This window comes from Carex rostrata, chromosome 3 (genome assembly GCF_964058835.1).
Source record: "Carex rostrata chromosome 3, lpCarRost1.2, whole genome shotgun sequence".
NCBI lineage: Eukaryota > Viridiplantae > Streptophyta > Magnoliopsida > Poales > Cyperaceae > Carex > Carex rostrata.
Genome location: NC_135920.1, coordinates 12,686,129 through 12,701,385, shown reverse-complemented (window position 1 = coordinate 12,701,385; position 15,257 = coordinate 12,686,129). Strand labels below are relative to the sequence as shown.

Sequence of the window (15,257 nt, the reverse complement as noted above, 5' to 3'; positions counted from 1 at the left end):
AAGGAATTCAGCGGCCTATATTTCCCCAAATGTTCTCAAAATTCTTTTTGGTGTCTTACACCGACGTTTATTAGATGACAAGAGAGTTCTTAGTCCTTGCTATGTCTTCTCTCCATATATTAAACAAATCATACACATGATTCTTCTCTCTGTATTTTTTTTTTTTAAAGATAATCCTTCTCTTCTGTGTTGTTGGGAGTTGTACATTAATGGGGAGTGTTCTACGCAGAGAAGATCCCTTCCAGAGGAGATCGAATCTTTTGCCCCCTGGGGGCAGGAAATTCCTGCTCCCAGAGTCACTGTTAGTGGACCCCAAAATAAAAAAATGAACAGTGATCGGTCCCCTTTAAGAGTGACCGGTCCCAGTTACAGGAATAGAGGGGGCAGAATTTTCCTGCACCCCGGAAGGCAGGTGATCTGCTCTCCTTCCAGAGACGCGTGTATCACGCTTGGCAAGGCAGGACTTCCTCGAATTCGTATTACCTAAGGGCTAAGGGTAGTTTGGATGTCATAAGAATAGCAATGCTATTTTGGATATAGTGAATCCAAACAAGACTGGTGCTATTCGAAACAGCCCAATTCTGTTTAATTCCACCAACTTAAAGAAAAATTGGAATAGCAACAACGTTGAAAGTAGCAGGTTTTAAACAAAAAAAATGTGAGATAAATAGATAATGCACATATTTTATGGATCACTATCATTATTTAAATTATAGTGATATTGATATTTTTCTTTTCTTTTCTGATTCGTTGTTTTACAGTTTTAAAAATTCGTTTCTATTAATATTCATAAAGTATTTCTCAAAAAAAAATATTCATAGAACAATACTATCAGTACGTTTAAGAAATTATTTGAATTAGTAATTAGCATTGTTCACAAGCAGTTTTAATTGGTTAAAGATTGTTCTGATTCTGAAATCTGGTTTCTGATTTCCTTCTTTTATTTGTTTTTTTTTTTCTTTTCATTTCAGATTGCAACTGGAGTTCTTACCGCCCGAAATTTTTAAAACTACCATTTTTCAATAATTATTAAACTAAAACACCATTTTCGCCTGGAATTAGCACATTTCGCATGGCCGCTTCCCTGGGAAGCGGGCACCTGGAGCTGGGCCGCTTCGGAGGGAAGCGGGCACATTTCTGGGCCGCTTTAAAGCTCAGCGGGCTGGGCCGCTTTAGAGGGAAGCGGGCTGGCCGCTTTGGGGGGTAGCGGCCACACCTCCATGGTGCACAGCGGCCATGGTATACTATAAATAGCCACTGTATCGTTTTTTTGATATCATTCCTCATTCCTCATTCCATCCCTTCAAATCAGGTAATTTTCTTTTTCTTTCTAAATTTAAATTTTAGTTTAAAGTAGGAGTACGAGTAGGAGTAGGAGTAAGGTAAATATTTAGGGTTTAGGATCAAGTAATTATGAAATTGTACCAAAATAATTATGAAATGGTATGAAAATTGATTATTGATCAAAATAATTGTAAAATTGTACCAAAATTGATTATTTGACCAAAATTGATTATTTGACCAAAATAATTATCGCATTGTACCAAAATTGATTATTCACTAAAATAATTATCGTATTGTACCAAAATTATGAAAAATTAGTTATTGACCAAAATAATTAATACCCAAACTATAATTATTTTTTGAAATTTAATTTGAAATCCTAGTAAGACCAAAATAAATACAGCATGGCATCTATGGGATCTGGACCGTCTTCTAGTAGGGATGTACCTTCTTCCAGTAGAGGTGCACCAGTACCCACTCCATATGAGATGTCACAGTATGTCGATGCGGCATTGACATCTGTGGTCCCCGGTATCCGGCACCGCACTAATCGGGTATCAGACTTTCTCTGGTACCCGAATGTTGAGCACCGTATCTTGGAGGCTGCCACTAGAATAAGTTTTATATTATTAATAAAATTATAATTTTATTTCAAATTTTATTAATAATTTTTTTTTAATTTAGGGACTAGATACAGTTACAGTACGCCACAACAAAATGTGGCTTAAGTACCAGAAGGCCTATGCAAGGACGTTGCGTGCCATGGGATTTACCAGCTATCCCAGATAGCCGAGGAGATTGCCGATCCGGGATTGTGCTCTGGGCTCATTGAGCGATGGCGTCCCGAGACCCACTCATTTCATCTCCCCCACGCTGAGATGACAGTTACCCTACAGGATGTCAGTTGTCTATGAGGCATGACCATTGTCGGGGAGCCTGTGACGGGCGTCGAGTATGGAGATTTCAGATCCTTGTGCGAGGACCTGCTGGGGATACCGCACGCTGCTTTGCAGAAAGAGAAGAAGAGAGGCTCCAAGACACAGATCTCCCCAGGTATCATCAGCTTGGCAAAGCTGAGAACCGCCTTCAAGGAGTTTCCAGCTGCTAGTAGTCGTCCCCCTCAGGTATGTAAATTTTATCTTATTTACTTATACAAAATTTCAATTTTCTTCTAAATAATATTTTAATTAAAATAAATAACAGGCCACCATTGATCAGCACTTGCGTGCATACATTTTGGAGATGACCACAGTCAAATTGTTCCCTGATTCACATGGAGATCAGGTACGGCTGTGCTATCTCCCATTGCTGGCTGATTTGCCCAATGCGAGCAAGTACAATTGGGGGGCTGCGACTCTCGCATGCTTGTATAGGTGTGTGACTTGAAATTATTGTTTACAAATTTCAATATGAAAAATATCATCACTACACCGGTTGTTGACACTAACATTATACAGGGGTCTTAATCAAGCATGTCTGAAGAAGAACAAGACATTTATTGGACCATGCATATTGTTGCAGCATTGGTCCTGGGCGCATCTGATTGTTGGCCGTCCGACAATCACTTGCAAGACAGATGTGCCAGATTGGGGCAGACCCGAGCCAAACACATGCCCTACATATGCGCATATGTGGAGCTATTCGAAGACCTATATCGGGGCAGGTCATGGCGGGACTCTCGGCATCAATCACTGGAGACAGGAGATCGAGCATCTCAGGGATGATCCAGAGTATGTTACATGGCAGCCCTACAGAGAATATGTAAGTTCTTATTTTATTTAAAATTTGATCTAAATAAATTTGTAAATCTTGGCACATCTGATTGATGTAAGTGTTAAAATCTATGAATTCAGCTCGAGGTAAACGGGGTACATCAGACCTATCTTGAGATACTGCCCGAGAGATGTCGGCAGCAGGAGCGTTACTGGCGTGTAGAGGTGCCCCTCATATGTTTTCAGGTCCCGTATTTGAATTTATTTTACAAATTTTAGCTATGACAACATTTATTAAAAAACCTACTAAATTCAGATTGTCGAGCATCATTACCCCGATCGGGTCATGAGACAGTTTGGCGAGGCGAGGCGCCCATTCACTCCTTCTGACTTTTAGGTTGTTGTTTGTTTTTGTATTTTTTTGTACTCTAGTGTTGTCATATACTGTGATTTATTATATCAGGATGCTTATCTTTCTTTCATGTTGTTATATCAGGATACTTATCTTTCTTTCATGTTGTCATATATAGTAAATCTGAACGTAACGATTTGTAAAACAAACAATAAAACAACAAATAAATCACAAATAAATCAAAACAAACAATAATAGTGCACCTAAATAGGTGTCTGCATGTTAATACAATAAACGAGTAATGCTTGCCTAAATAGGTGTCTGCATGTTAATACAATAAACGAGTAAACAAACAATAAATCACAAATCTAAACTTGACCGTCGGATAAAAATACATTGCTTGCCTCTTTCTCAACCTGAAAATTTAATAACAAAAATGTATTGTTACTCCTCTTTCTCAACCTGAAAATTGAATAACAAAAATGTATGAGTTAACTACCTCGTGCATCTCGAGCAGCTCTGTTTTGTTGTTTTTGTGTATCCCGGCGAGTCTGATGTCCTCTCCTTCTATTATGAAGTAAATCAAGCCACATCGGAATCCTATTAACTCGTCTTCGACCCAAGGTAATATTTTTGTCATTTGGAACAAGGATTGGGCCTTTATTTTCCGGCCAATCAGACTGATTGTCATACACATGTCATTCACCCAGCCATGTGTTGATAAGTGTCTGTATGTGGTAGTAGTAATGTACAAACCTTCCAGGGTCAATGCCTCGGAGACGGCACACTGCCAGAACATGAGAACACGGTATTCTGTTTAATTGCGGATTCTGGCATGTGCATTTAACCGTGTTCTCATCCATGATTACCACCGTGTATTTATAATTCGCTTTGGTAAACCGGCCAGAAGCGTCTTTCATGTATGCATTAACTTTCTCTTGTGTGGATGTTATCTCAAACTCGTTCTAGTTGCCAAATCCACCGAGCGTCGTCATAGATTGTGACCTCCCGCACCGTTTTTTAATCAACTACGAAAAATAGAAGAATTTAATAAAAATTACAAAAATAAAATAATTTAATGAAAATAACATACCTCGTGCACACGGCATGAGAACTGTTGACCCTGGCTTGCTTCAAATTGCGCTTTTGCCCTCCTTTGAGCAAACCATTACTGACATTTGTAAAACGTGTCCTCAATTATTGCTGCTACCGGCAACCTACGAGAAGATCTAAAAACATTATTGAGCGACTCGGACCCGTTCGTCGTCATAATTCCCCAACGGAAACCCCCATCCAACGCCTGGAATATCTTCCATGGTTTAGGACATTCGTTCTCATCTTGATCTAGATACTTACCCACACCGTCCAACCAATTCAGAGCCCGATCACATACATCTCCCATTGCTTGCATTCCTTGCTCATATCTCCTCATCTTTCTCTTCGCCACACATATCCTGAAATACTTGATTGCTTTTTCATTGCAATGATTTTTTTCATATTTTCTGCTATGTGAGTAGCACAAAGACGGTGAACGCACTCATCCTCATCTTCCTCATTCCATCCCAGATCATCCTGTCGAAACACCTTTTTTATGCCCTTACCCCTATCAGTGATGACACACACAAACCTGGAGCGAATTACATTGCGCCTCAACCATTGCATGAACCATGCACAATCTTCAAAATTCTCTGTATCTACCAATGAAAAAGCCAACGGGAGGAGCTGATTTTCTGCATCATATCCAGTTGCAATCAACATTTTACCTTTGTACCGGCCTGCTAAGAAACAGGCATCAACAGTGATGACAGGTCTCAGGTGTTGGAAAGCCTTTATGCATGGTCCAAATGCCCAAGCCGCCCTATTAAAGTACCTGTAAGGTCCAGGCTCACCAGTTGGATATGAGGTAACATCAAACAATGTACCTGGATTTTTTCGCTTAATTGCCTCCAATAAGAGGACTATAAGCGCATATGACCCCTCCCAACTACCAAATTGGCGGGCAATTGCCAACTCCCTTCCACGTCACAATTTATTGTACGCTGGTACCTGACTGTTGTACGTTTGTGCACAAGCTATTCTGACAGAAGTGATACTTAAATCTACGTCACTTCTCATGTGCGTTGAGATGCAATCGGCAACCATAGCAGCGGTCAACTGTGCATGATCTATTCTTGTGGCATCCGCATGACAAACATGTTTTGTTGGGCACTTGGATACTTTCCATTGTGTACCAAAACCAGTGACCCTTGCATTAATGTACCAACCACATCTGGGGTCCTTGCACTTGAACCTAATCCGTTGTTTGTCACTGTGCGTATTCTTAATCTCTTTATTACAAAGAATGTGAAACTTGTAAATTGCAGCTTTCATTTCCTCCTTTGAATCATAGGTTTGTCCCTCTGACAATTCATTTTCAAACTCTGCATGTCTACCAAATAACCCCACATTTGCTTCCTGAAAACCTGACAGGTCATTGAAAGCTGCAATCGGGTGCTCAACCCCGCGACCCATTATCCGAAACCCTTTATCAACCTTGAATTTTTTTTGTCTGCCCGAGCACAGGCCTCGTATCTGCTGTGTCACTATGATCGCTCATGCAATCAGGATCAACATCCCCCCAATTTTTCTCTGCCTCTTGTATTTCCGGATCCACCGTCTCCTCAGTTTCCTCCGGATCACAAGGCTGGGCTCAGGATCGATGGGAGTACCGACTATTAGACGGTCGGTCCCTCTGAACTGGGGCTTGACTACTCTCAGGCATGTCAATCGGCAAAGGGATTCAGGACCGACGGGAGGGCCGACTAGTAGACCGTCGGCCCTCCTGAACTGGGGCATTACTACTTTCAGGCATGTCAATCTGGAAAGGGGGTTGGGCCACTGGACTTGAGGAGGTTGACGCATTAGCCCGACTAACACCCCGGATTAACCTTGCAAGGGGGTTAGGACGCTGGACTCGGTTAATCTCCACAAAGAGTTCAATTATCTTGTATCCACCCCCAGAAAAACTAATTGTCTGGTTGTACAGTACCTGCCAGACTCCATCATTCTGAACAGGAAAAAGTTGGAACCAAGTTTGGCCTGAACCAGTGGGCTGTTAAAATCTCACCACCAATGTAAATAGATACCATAACAGCCATTTGGTATGAGTATAAGAAAACCTAAAATTAAAAATTAATTAAATTAATTATAAATACTAAAAAAATTTTAAAAAAGATAGAAAATAAAAAACTTACGGTTCTGCTGAGAAGAACGGTGAAAATTGAAATGAATCTCTCTCTCCTCTATAATACAACTCTGTTAATATATATATATATATATATATATATTATTTCAGGGTGCCCTCTACCCCAGGAAGCGGCCCATAAAAGGTGCCCGCTTCCCTGCTAAGCGGCCCAGTTCCAGGTGCCCGCTTGCCCTGGAAGCGGCCATGCGAATTGTGAAAAATTCAAACGAAATTGGTGTTTTGGTTTAATATTTATTATAAAATGGTATTTTTAAAAATTTCGGTCTTACCGCTTTCTTTAATTGTTTCATTTCTGGATTGCACGTGTTGTTTCTACCTCCTCATGCAGGGTTTCGGAATTGTGCGTTATATTTTTTTCGTATATTTAATTTCTTCAGTATTCATTTTGAATGTGAAATTCACAATGCATATTGATTAATGACTATGGAAAAATGAGATGGCATATATTTTATATATTAGTTTTGGATGGTTGGCTTTCAATAATAAATTTGTTACAAAAGAAGATTTTCAGCATTCCAAACAAGATTTAGAATTAGTAAAAAAAAGAAAGAATACATAAATCTCAACGAGACTAACGATTGAGATCAGAATAACATGTTCCTGTTATTCCCAAGGAATAACAGCAGATTTATTTCCATGTTCAACTAAAAACAACCATTTTTTCATCTATTAAGACTGATTTTTTTTCCTATTCTTTAGTAGAGGTCCTATCGGGTCGGGTCGGGTCCAGGTACTATTATATTTGGACCCGGACTCTAAAAGTGTTCGGGTCCAAATTTCGATTCATATACTTATTTGTTTCAAATCGGGTCGGGTCCGGATCCGGATACCTATCTACCCGTAGATATTTCGGATCCAGTCTTTCAGTTCCGGGTAGATAGATACCCGTAACTTGTTTGTGGATTATCGGGTCCGGTTCGGATACAGGGCGGTTCCGGATCCAGAGCGGGTATAGGTCACAACTCCAAAGTATTCGAGAAATTATTTACATTTAAATATAATTATAATTTCTTAAACATCTCATATAATAAATCATTACAATATAAATTAAAAACTACTGCAAAATAAAAATTATACTATTAATCATGTTTATAAATAATAAAATATATCATGCTACATAGCAAAATAAAAATAATAACTCTAAATTATTAGTTGGTTGTTGGTTGTTTGGAGTACTCATGGTGTAACAAAAAATATTGAATTCAGTTTTTTGTTAATAGTTTTTGAATTCAGGAGGATGGAGGAGATATAATTTTTAGAAAGTAAAATATTAGAGATGATGATTTCCTTTTCTATAATTCAAAAAAATCTATGAATTGAATGTAATAGAAGAAAAAAGGTATAAAATAAGCTGGTTATGGAAGAATAAATTTGACAATCATGTGTCATGTGTCACATGTGTATAATATAGAACAAAAATTAAAGGGCGTAATCTATGTTGCATGGATACGGGTACGGGTACGGGTATCGTGTCGGATACGACACGGGTACGGCGACACGGCAATTCTCAAAAATAGAGGATACGACACGGCTATTATATATTTATTATTTTAATTATATTATTAATTACTATATAAATTAAATATTAAAAATTCTGAATAAAGAATTTCTTATAACGTTTAGTTAAATATAATATCTGCGGCGTTATAACACAAAATTAATTTGGTGCAGTGGTTGGGAGTCCGCTGCATTTAACCCCATTCCCAGGTTCGATCCCTGCAGCTAGCACCAATTTTTGTTTAATTTACTGGTCCACACGCGGTTCACACGGTTCACAGCTCGCGGTTCACAGCTCACGGTGCACCAAGCTGGCGTGTCCCACCCGTATCAAGCCGTATCGGCAGGGTCAACCAGGTGTCGGAGACCGTATCAGACTGGTAGGGACACGCCAGCTCATCTGACACGCCAGCTGGCGTGTCTGATACGTATCGTACGCGTGTCGGAGGCGTGTCGGATACGTGTCGGACACGGGTACGATGGCTTCCTAGGAGTGTGAGGGTAACATAGGGCGTAATTAAAGGGCTAGTTAAGGATGTAATTAAAGAGTAGTGTAAAACAGTAGCATAAATTTGGTTAAGTTTTATCAAATTATAGCTCAGCTGAAATATATTATCTAACACAAAAACTTGATGCAGAGTTATTAATATATATTTTATCGGGTATTTATACGGGTATCGGGTCGGGTCTGGTTATGGGTCGGATAATTAAATGATACCCATATCCTACCCATTACAGTATCAGTTCCGGGTCGGATATTAAATTATTAATTTTGTACCCATACCCATAATTTAATCGGTTATATTTTTTAAACCATACCCTATCCAAATTAATCGGATCCGGGTCGGATCCGGTTCGGTTCCGGATCGGATCCGGGTAATCGGGTAAAAGTAGCACCTCTATTCTTTAGTAAAGTGGTTTTAGAAAGACGTCTTAGTTATGGAAAAAAAAAATGAATAATGACTTAGCATTAATATAAATAAAATAAATTATCAAATAGATGTCACTGCATTCTGGAGTGGCATTTAACTCGCGCCATAATTAACAATACATTTGAAATATTTGAAGTTGTTGAGTTAATAAAGAATTAATTGTGTTAATATCATCACCCCAAAGAATAGGTTAGGGCCTTACTGATAAATATATTATCTTATATATAGCGTGCTGTAAGATACAAAATATAAGTATATAAATTCATGTCTGTATCAATGACATCGTTTTCTAGAGAATGTGATGCAATTTCTCTAACGATAATAACACGTTTATCGCATGTGACTAGTTCCTTTTTTTATTAAATGCAACAATGAATTGCTTTCATAATAAACGAAGCAAAAATTACAAAAGTGGAAAGACATCATTGGTCCCTTTACGATCATGCCCCAAAGAAAAAATAAACCCTTGGATCTAGAAGAGGAGCTTCTATTGCATCTACATCTACTTTCAAAGACAAACACACAAACAAACAAACAAACAAACAAAAAATTGAAACATTTTGAATCCTAACCCTCAACTTTCTTTCAAAAAACGAAAGTCTCCATACATAAAACATTTTATTAAACAATTGCTCCTCTTACGATGGTGTGAAATTATCTAATAATAATCAAAAGAGTAAAATAAATTATCTGGTGGCGAGTAGATCCATCTGTAATTCTGTGCTGTACAGATATGGTATGTTGGCCTCCTGTCAGACATCAAGATGCTATTTTATTTTTTAATATTTCCCCCTGTATCCATCAGCCAGTTGCCAGGACAGAGAATCCCCTATGCCATTTGTCATGCTATAAGATAATTTAATTTAGAGACACTATTCATACAGCACAATCTGCTCTCTTGTATATACATTTTAAAAAATGTTTATACCTAGTTTAAAAGGTGTTTATATCTTTTATATATCAAATACAAACAAAAAATATAATAGACCGCATGCAAGTTGGGATTAGATGAACATTCAAAAAATATAAATATTTATCTACTCTAAGACGTTACAAAAGTGTTAATACCTACTATTCAAAAAATATAAATATTTTTATCATCTAAAATAAACACTTTTCAAAACAAATATAATAATTTTATGGATTTATGATGCAGATGTGGACGTGGTGATCACTTTCCATTAATTTAAGCACTTAGAAAAACCCAAATTATCTATCATACTCGAAGAGTGTAATTGGAGAAAATATCCTCCTAATTCCCATCGCTAATTAACTCATCTAAGTTCCATAGAAATCGACATACAATCATCTTAACAACAGAGATTACAAACTATCACAAGTATAAATTGCTAAAACTGAAAACATAGCTCCACGACACCTAGCTCAGCCCAAGAATAACTAACTATTAGGGTCGAATAAACAAGGCCTAGACAGATTAAACCAACAACACATTTTCACGGCCAATACAATCCCAAATTAAAGCCAATTCGTTAGTCGAAGAGGTGCCGCATTTCCTATGGCTACTACCCAATATAAAACACCTACAACCGATATACCTAACCTCGGGCCAGGTCTATGTCAATGCGACCTGGCCTGTTTTCCATTTGTCTGGGACCAGGCCAACCGACAACCACATTTGCAGGGTTAGTATTTTGGTTTGAAACCGGTGTATTTGACCGGTCGGTGGAAGCAAACTCGGTCTCTGTACCGGCTTCCACTTCTTGACTTTCCTCTTCTTTGGTTTTTGCTTTTGGGCCAAGGTACACAAAGCTTCCTATAATTACCTGGAATAGGTCACCAAACAAAACAACGGGGTATTAGTGATGCAAAATATATGCAAGGAGGGGCGAAATCATATGCTCCCTGAATTAAAATCTAATGGTGGGCAAGGTGGGCCATGCTTAAAAAAGCACGAGGTGCAAGTGTAGTGAGCACTCTGAAAAGAAGTACCTGGACAGTGGTTGCAGCTACAAGGACCCCACCAACGGGACCACCAAACACATGGCCTTCAGGACTCGACACTGCAATGCTTAAATCCCCAGTGCGTGTACGTGCGCCGCCTTCATCACTGGTCATGTATGATCCTGACATGTAAATTATTTGGAAATGACCCTGCAAAAGCACCAATTTCCCTATCAAGTCGCTTAAATAGCAGCAAAGTGGTTTAATTTAATGTGACGTTGCATGGCTTTTCAGTCCATAGCCAGAAATTAGCTTCAAACCTACATATTTTATTACAAAAAGATACCAATACTGTACTATAAATGACAGCAAATTTAATGTGACATTGCATGGCTTTTCAGTCCATAGCCAGAAATTAGCTTTAAACCTACATATTTTATTACCAAAAGATACCAATACTGTACTATAAATGACAGAAAATATAACCAGGTATATAATAGAGACAACATAGCCCAGTACAAAATGCTATATGCCCAAACTGCCAACAATTAGGAGGTTCAACACAATTACCAGATTTCGGCTTGTTTTAACTTGAAACAACTGTTTTGGATCAATTATTCAATGATTTTGTAATGAATTTAATGGTTCTATGTCACCACTTTCATCAAAAGAACATTTTAGAAGGTTTAACAAAAAATGCAATCTTCTTTTCAGCGAACTCATATGTTCCTCTAAATTTACAAGCATATAGTCCCATTGAAACCCTCAAGTTAAAAAAAAAACATTATCTATAAAAAAATAATTCTTTTCACCCTTTTGGTCATGATAGCAACTTCTATCACTTGAAGGGAAAACAAAATCATATGGTTATTTTTTGTCAAATAACTCACATCTGCAAATTAATACACCATTTTACAAATTGCTCTGTCAAATTAATTTCCTAGTATCTCATTACTACAAATAAATCAAGTATTACAATTTCGAAAAAGGATGATGCACAAAAACAAAGACCAACCAGTGAATATAATCCAAGTTTGTCGATCTCTCAATTAAAAACCGTCCGTAAATGAGTTTTCCAAACTCATTTAGAATGTTTTTCCATCTCATAAAAAAATTATTTATCAAGAGCCCCAAGTTCGGAAAATCTCGAGACATTGACACTGGAAAGATTATGGGAAAACAAAAAGGTAATAACAGAGACATATTTTGAGTAAACAAACATATTCATGTCCAAATTTTAGTCTGACAATTTCAGAAAGAATTTGTACAGATGCATGACTCTTAGATTAGAAAGTCCAATAAAGAAAGATTAACCACTTTAATTTTGTGCAGACTGACAAACTCAGGTAATGGAGAAAAGCACTTGCCTCATAGGTGACGTTGCCACGGGAGCTTGAAGGCTGGCAAAGAGTAAGCCGAGAGACAGCCCCACTTGCTGACATCACACACACTGCTCTTGTAGCTTGTTGCGAGAATGATGCTATCTTTGCAGCAATATCCTGCAACAATTCAAACAAAATTTTTGAGCTTAATCATGCTTAAAATTTGTGACAAGGCAAAATAGCTAAAAAGGGGTACCCATACTGTTTCACTGAAATCTTCCCCAACAACAGCAAATTGACAGTTTCTATGGTTATGATCTAACTCAGATAGCAGGAGCATGTGAAGGCATATTGTGAAAAACAATGTAATAAGAAGAAAAGCAAATATGAAGGTGTTATGAAACGTGTAGCTACCATGGTAAAACTTAAAACCAATACATGCAAAACTGAAATGAAAGCACTGGTGTTAATTTTTATACAAAAGTAACCACATTATGCATGGAATAGATTATCCAACATTGCAATATTTTATATATAATACATGAATTCCCACTGGAACCTTACCCTTTTACATTTAATGCACAGCTTGTAAAAACTATAAATTTTACACGCACAACAAAGTCAAATATCATCTATGAAGCTCAAGATATGAAAATTATCTGAAAACATACAAATTGCACAATTTTTAGACATATTTGAAACCATATAACCTTATTGTTTAGCAATCGAAAAAAAGTAGTATGCAAAAAGATGATTTATGGTACCACAATGTATGTCTCCCGGTAAGAGTGTAAAAATATTTTCCGTTATTATTAGATAACCACCTATCCGAATTCAGTGACTTTTCAAAAAAGCTTTTTGTAGAGTACACACATTGTTCTTCAAATTACTCCACATTAATTGTATTTGCAAATCCATGCTCAATTTTGTCATATTATTCCAAACTATCAGAAACCAGTGGAGGTTGCAATCGAGAAAAAACTAGCTACTCTCTTTGCATAAACTCGTGAATAGGGCATTCTTTGGAAAGAAAAGGATATCATTAAGACTGTCTTTATGCCAAATTTGGTCACTGTCACCTTTTTGTTTCATGTAAGAGGTAATAAACAAGCTATTTCACAGGTACAAGCATGCGTGTAAACAAAGAAAGAAAATTTAAAAACTTATTTTTTGGACGAATCACACGACTTATCAACATGTAGCTCAATGAATTCATCCTTAGTTTAATAGAAAATAAAAAAGATTGAATGAGAAGTTATATGAAATTCACCTCTCCTTCTAAAATCTTGAGCACATGGGGAGTAAACCCTCTTCCAGCAGTAGACACTGCCCATTCCCCTAATAATTGAACAAAACAGTAAGTTAGTACTTGGAGAAATAGTTGCAAAAATTAATGCAGAGCATATAACTAACATGAACAGAAACTTCATGTAGGCCATAAAATGTGGTATTAAGAGGAAAGCATGAGTGGTTCTAAACCCTAGCTCTTCTCTCTGTACCTTCTCCTGATCCAAAACCCTACCCTGACACCAGTAAATATCCATGCAGTTTAAACTAGTTTCATTTTAAACCTGCCAGTAAATATATGCTTTCCAAAAGTACCCTTTTTTACTTACAAATTTCCCCAAGTCAAAATTACAAATATAACCATATTTAACAACCAACTAAACAAAAACAAAAAAAAGAGTTCTTCAAGGATTGCATAATAGCTCACCAAGCACAGCTAATCGCTGTATTTTGCCTGAACCAGGTGGCCTTCCTCTCCCCCTTTTCTGACTGTTATCTGTGAGGCTCCATCCAGAGCCAGAAGCAGACCCGGACCCGGATCCAGGTGTGACAGTCCTAGGATGCGGTGAAGAAGCCGACCCACCGGAACCATCAGGCCCATACTTCCTCGGCCTTCCCCTCTTCTTCTTCTCTGACTCTCTGGACCCACCATCAGTAGAACCATCTCCATGAGCCACCATAACAGGTCTAGGTGTAGGTTCTATGTGGAAACTCGACCCGAAAGGGTGGCTTCCGATACCAATACCCGTATCAGGTACCATGGAACGGATCGCCTGCTGGGGAGTTCGTAAACCAGTCTGAGGGGTGGGGCCCGGTCCCCCCATCGCTCTCTGGTGGAAGTACGGGGTGGGACCCGACATTCTCCAGAACCCCTCTTCTCTCCTCTCTAAAATCTCAAAACCCTAGATCAGTGTTGTTGGATAGAAAATGGTTTCTAGAGACGTGTCAGTGGAAACGAACAGAGATCATTAATTGTTCGCTGGAAAAGCCATTGGGAGTAGTCTGGCATTGCAAGTTAACAACAACTTTTCTCTCTCAAGAAAAAAAATAAAAAAATTGGGGCAAAATTAAAACAAAGAAGAGGGGTAGGGAAGAGAAGATGATGGCACAAGTGTCGAGGGATCAGAGTAGGGAAGCCACAGTCTTTTAGTCTTTGGTGGAGTGATCCTGGATTGAAAGAGAAATGTTGTGTGAAAAGAGAAAAATTAAAGAGAGAAATAAAGAAAGGAAAGGGGGGACGAATAGGGATGGTTCGGCTCAAGCCGTGTCTGGTGTGACTGAGTGAAGCGAAGTCAAAAGCGCAGAGAGCACGAGGACCAAAGGCAGTACGGTGCGTATACGCTGATTGGAGTATATAATCCCAACTTGTACTCTCTTATTTCGTCACGGGATTTTACATATTAACCCTGTTTATTCCACAATTCTCAATATTTCCTCTACTTAAAATTAATTTCTGATACAACATGCATTCGAATACGGAGAGTACCAGAGTTAGAAATTAATGTTATAATTTAATTTTAAAGTTTAACGTTCATTAAACAACTTCTGCATTACTGGAGCAAATACTATTCAAAATTATAATATTTTATGTAACTGTTAAAGAACACTTCTCAAAAACCCTGTTAGCGTCGACTTGAATATTGATATAGGGATCGCACATATTTTTTTTTTTAAATATTAAATAAATTATTGGAAGGAGATAGATGATTTTTTTGGTTTATGCTG

At 37.9% G+C, this 15,257-nt stretch overlaps 1 protein-coding gene across 1 annotated transcript; it reads right to left on the bottom strand.

The window, feature by feature from the left end:
• Positions 1–10,266: 10,266 nt before the first annotated feature.
• LOC144551573 (AT-hook motif nuclear-localized protein 11-like) lies at positions 10,267–14,857 on the bottom strand. Its single transcript, XM_078299599.1, has 5 exons — positions 13,960–14,857; positions 13,516–13,583; positions 12,291–12,422; positions 10,972–11,133; positions 10,267–10,805 (listed from the first exon to the last, which is right to left on the bottom strand). Exons 1-5 carry the CDS (start codon positions 14,390–14,392, stop codon positions 10,578–10,580), a joined length of 1,023 nt encoding a protein of 340 aa, XP_078155725.1. The 5' UTR covers positions 14,393–14,857; the 3' UTR covers positions 10,267–10,577.
• Positions 14,858–15,257: the final 400 nt, after the last annotated feature.

Excerpts from the sequence above, each read along its gene's own strand:
- LOC144551573 (XM_078299599.1), bottom strand. The coding sequence starts at position 14,392 with ATGTCGGGTCCCACCCCGTACTTCCACCAGAGAGCGATGGGGGGACCG. Across the intron at positions 11,134-12,290 it reads GTGGCAACGTCACCTATGAG|GGTCATTTCCAAATAATTTA; the intron begins GCAAGTGCTTTT and ends GTGCTTTTGCAG. Across the intron at positions 10,806-10,971 it reads TAGCTGCAACCACTGTCCAG|GTAATTATAGGAAGCTTTGT; the intron begins GTACTTCTTTTC and ends GACCTATTCCAG.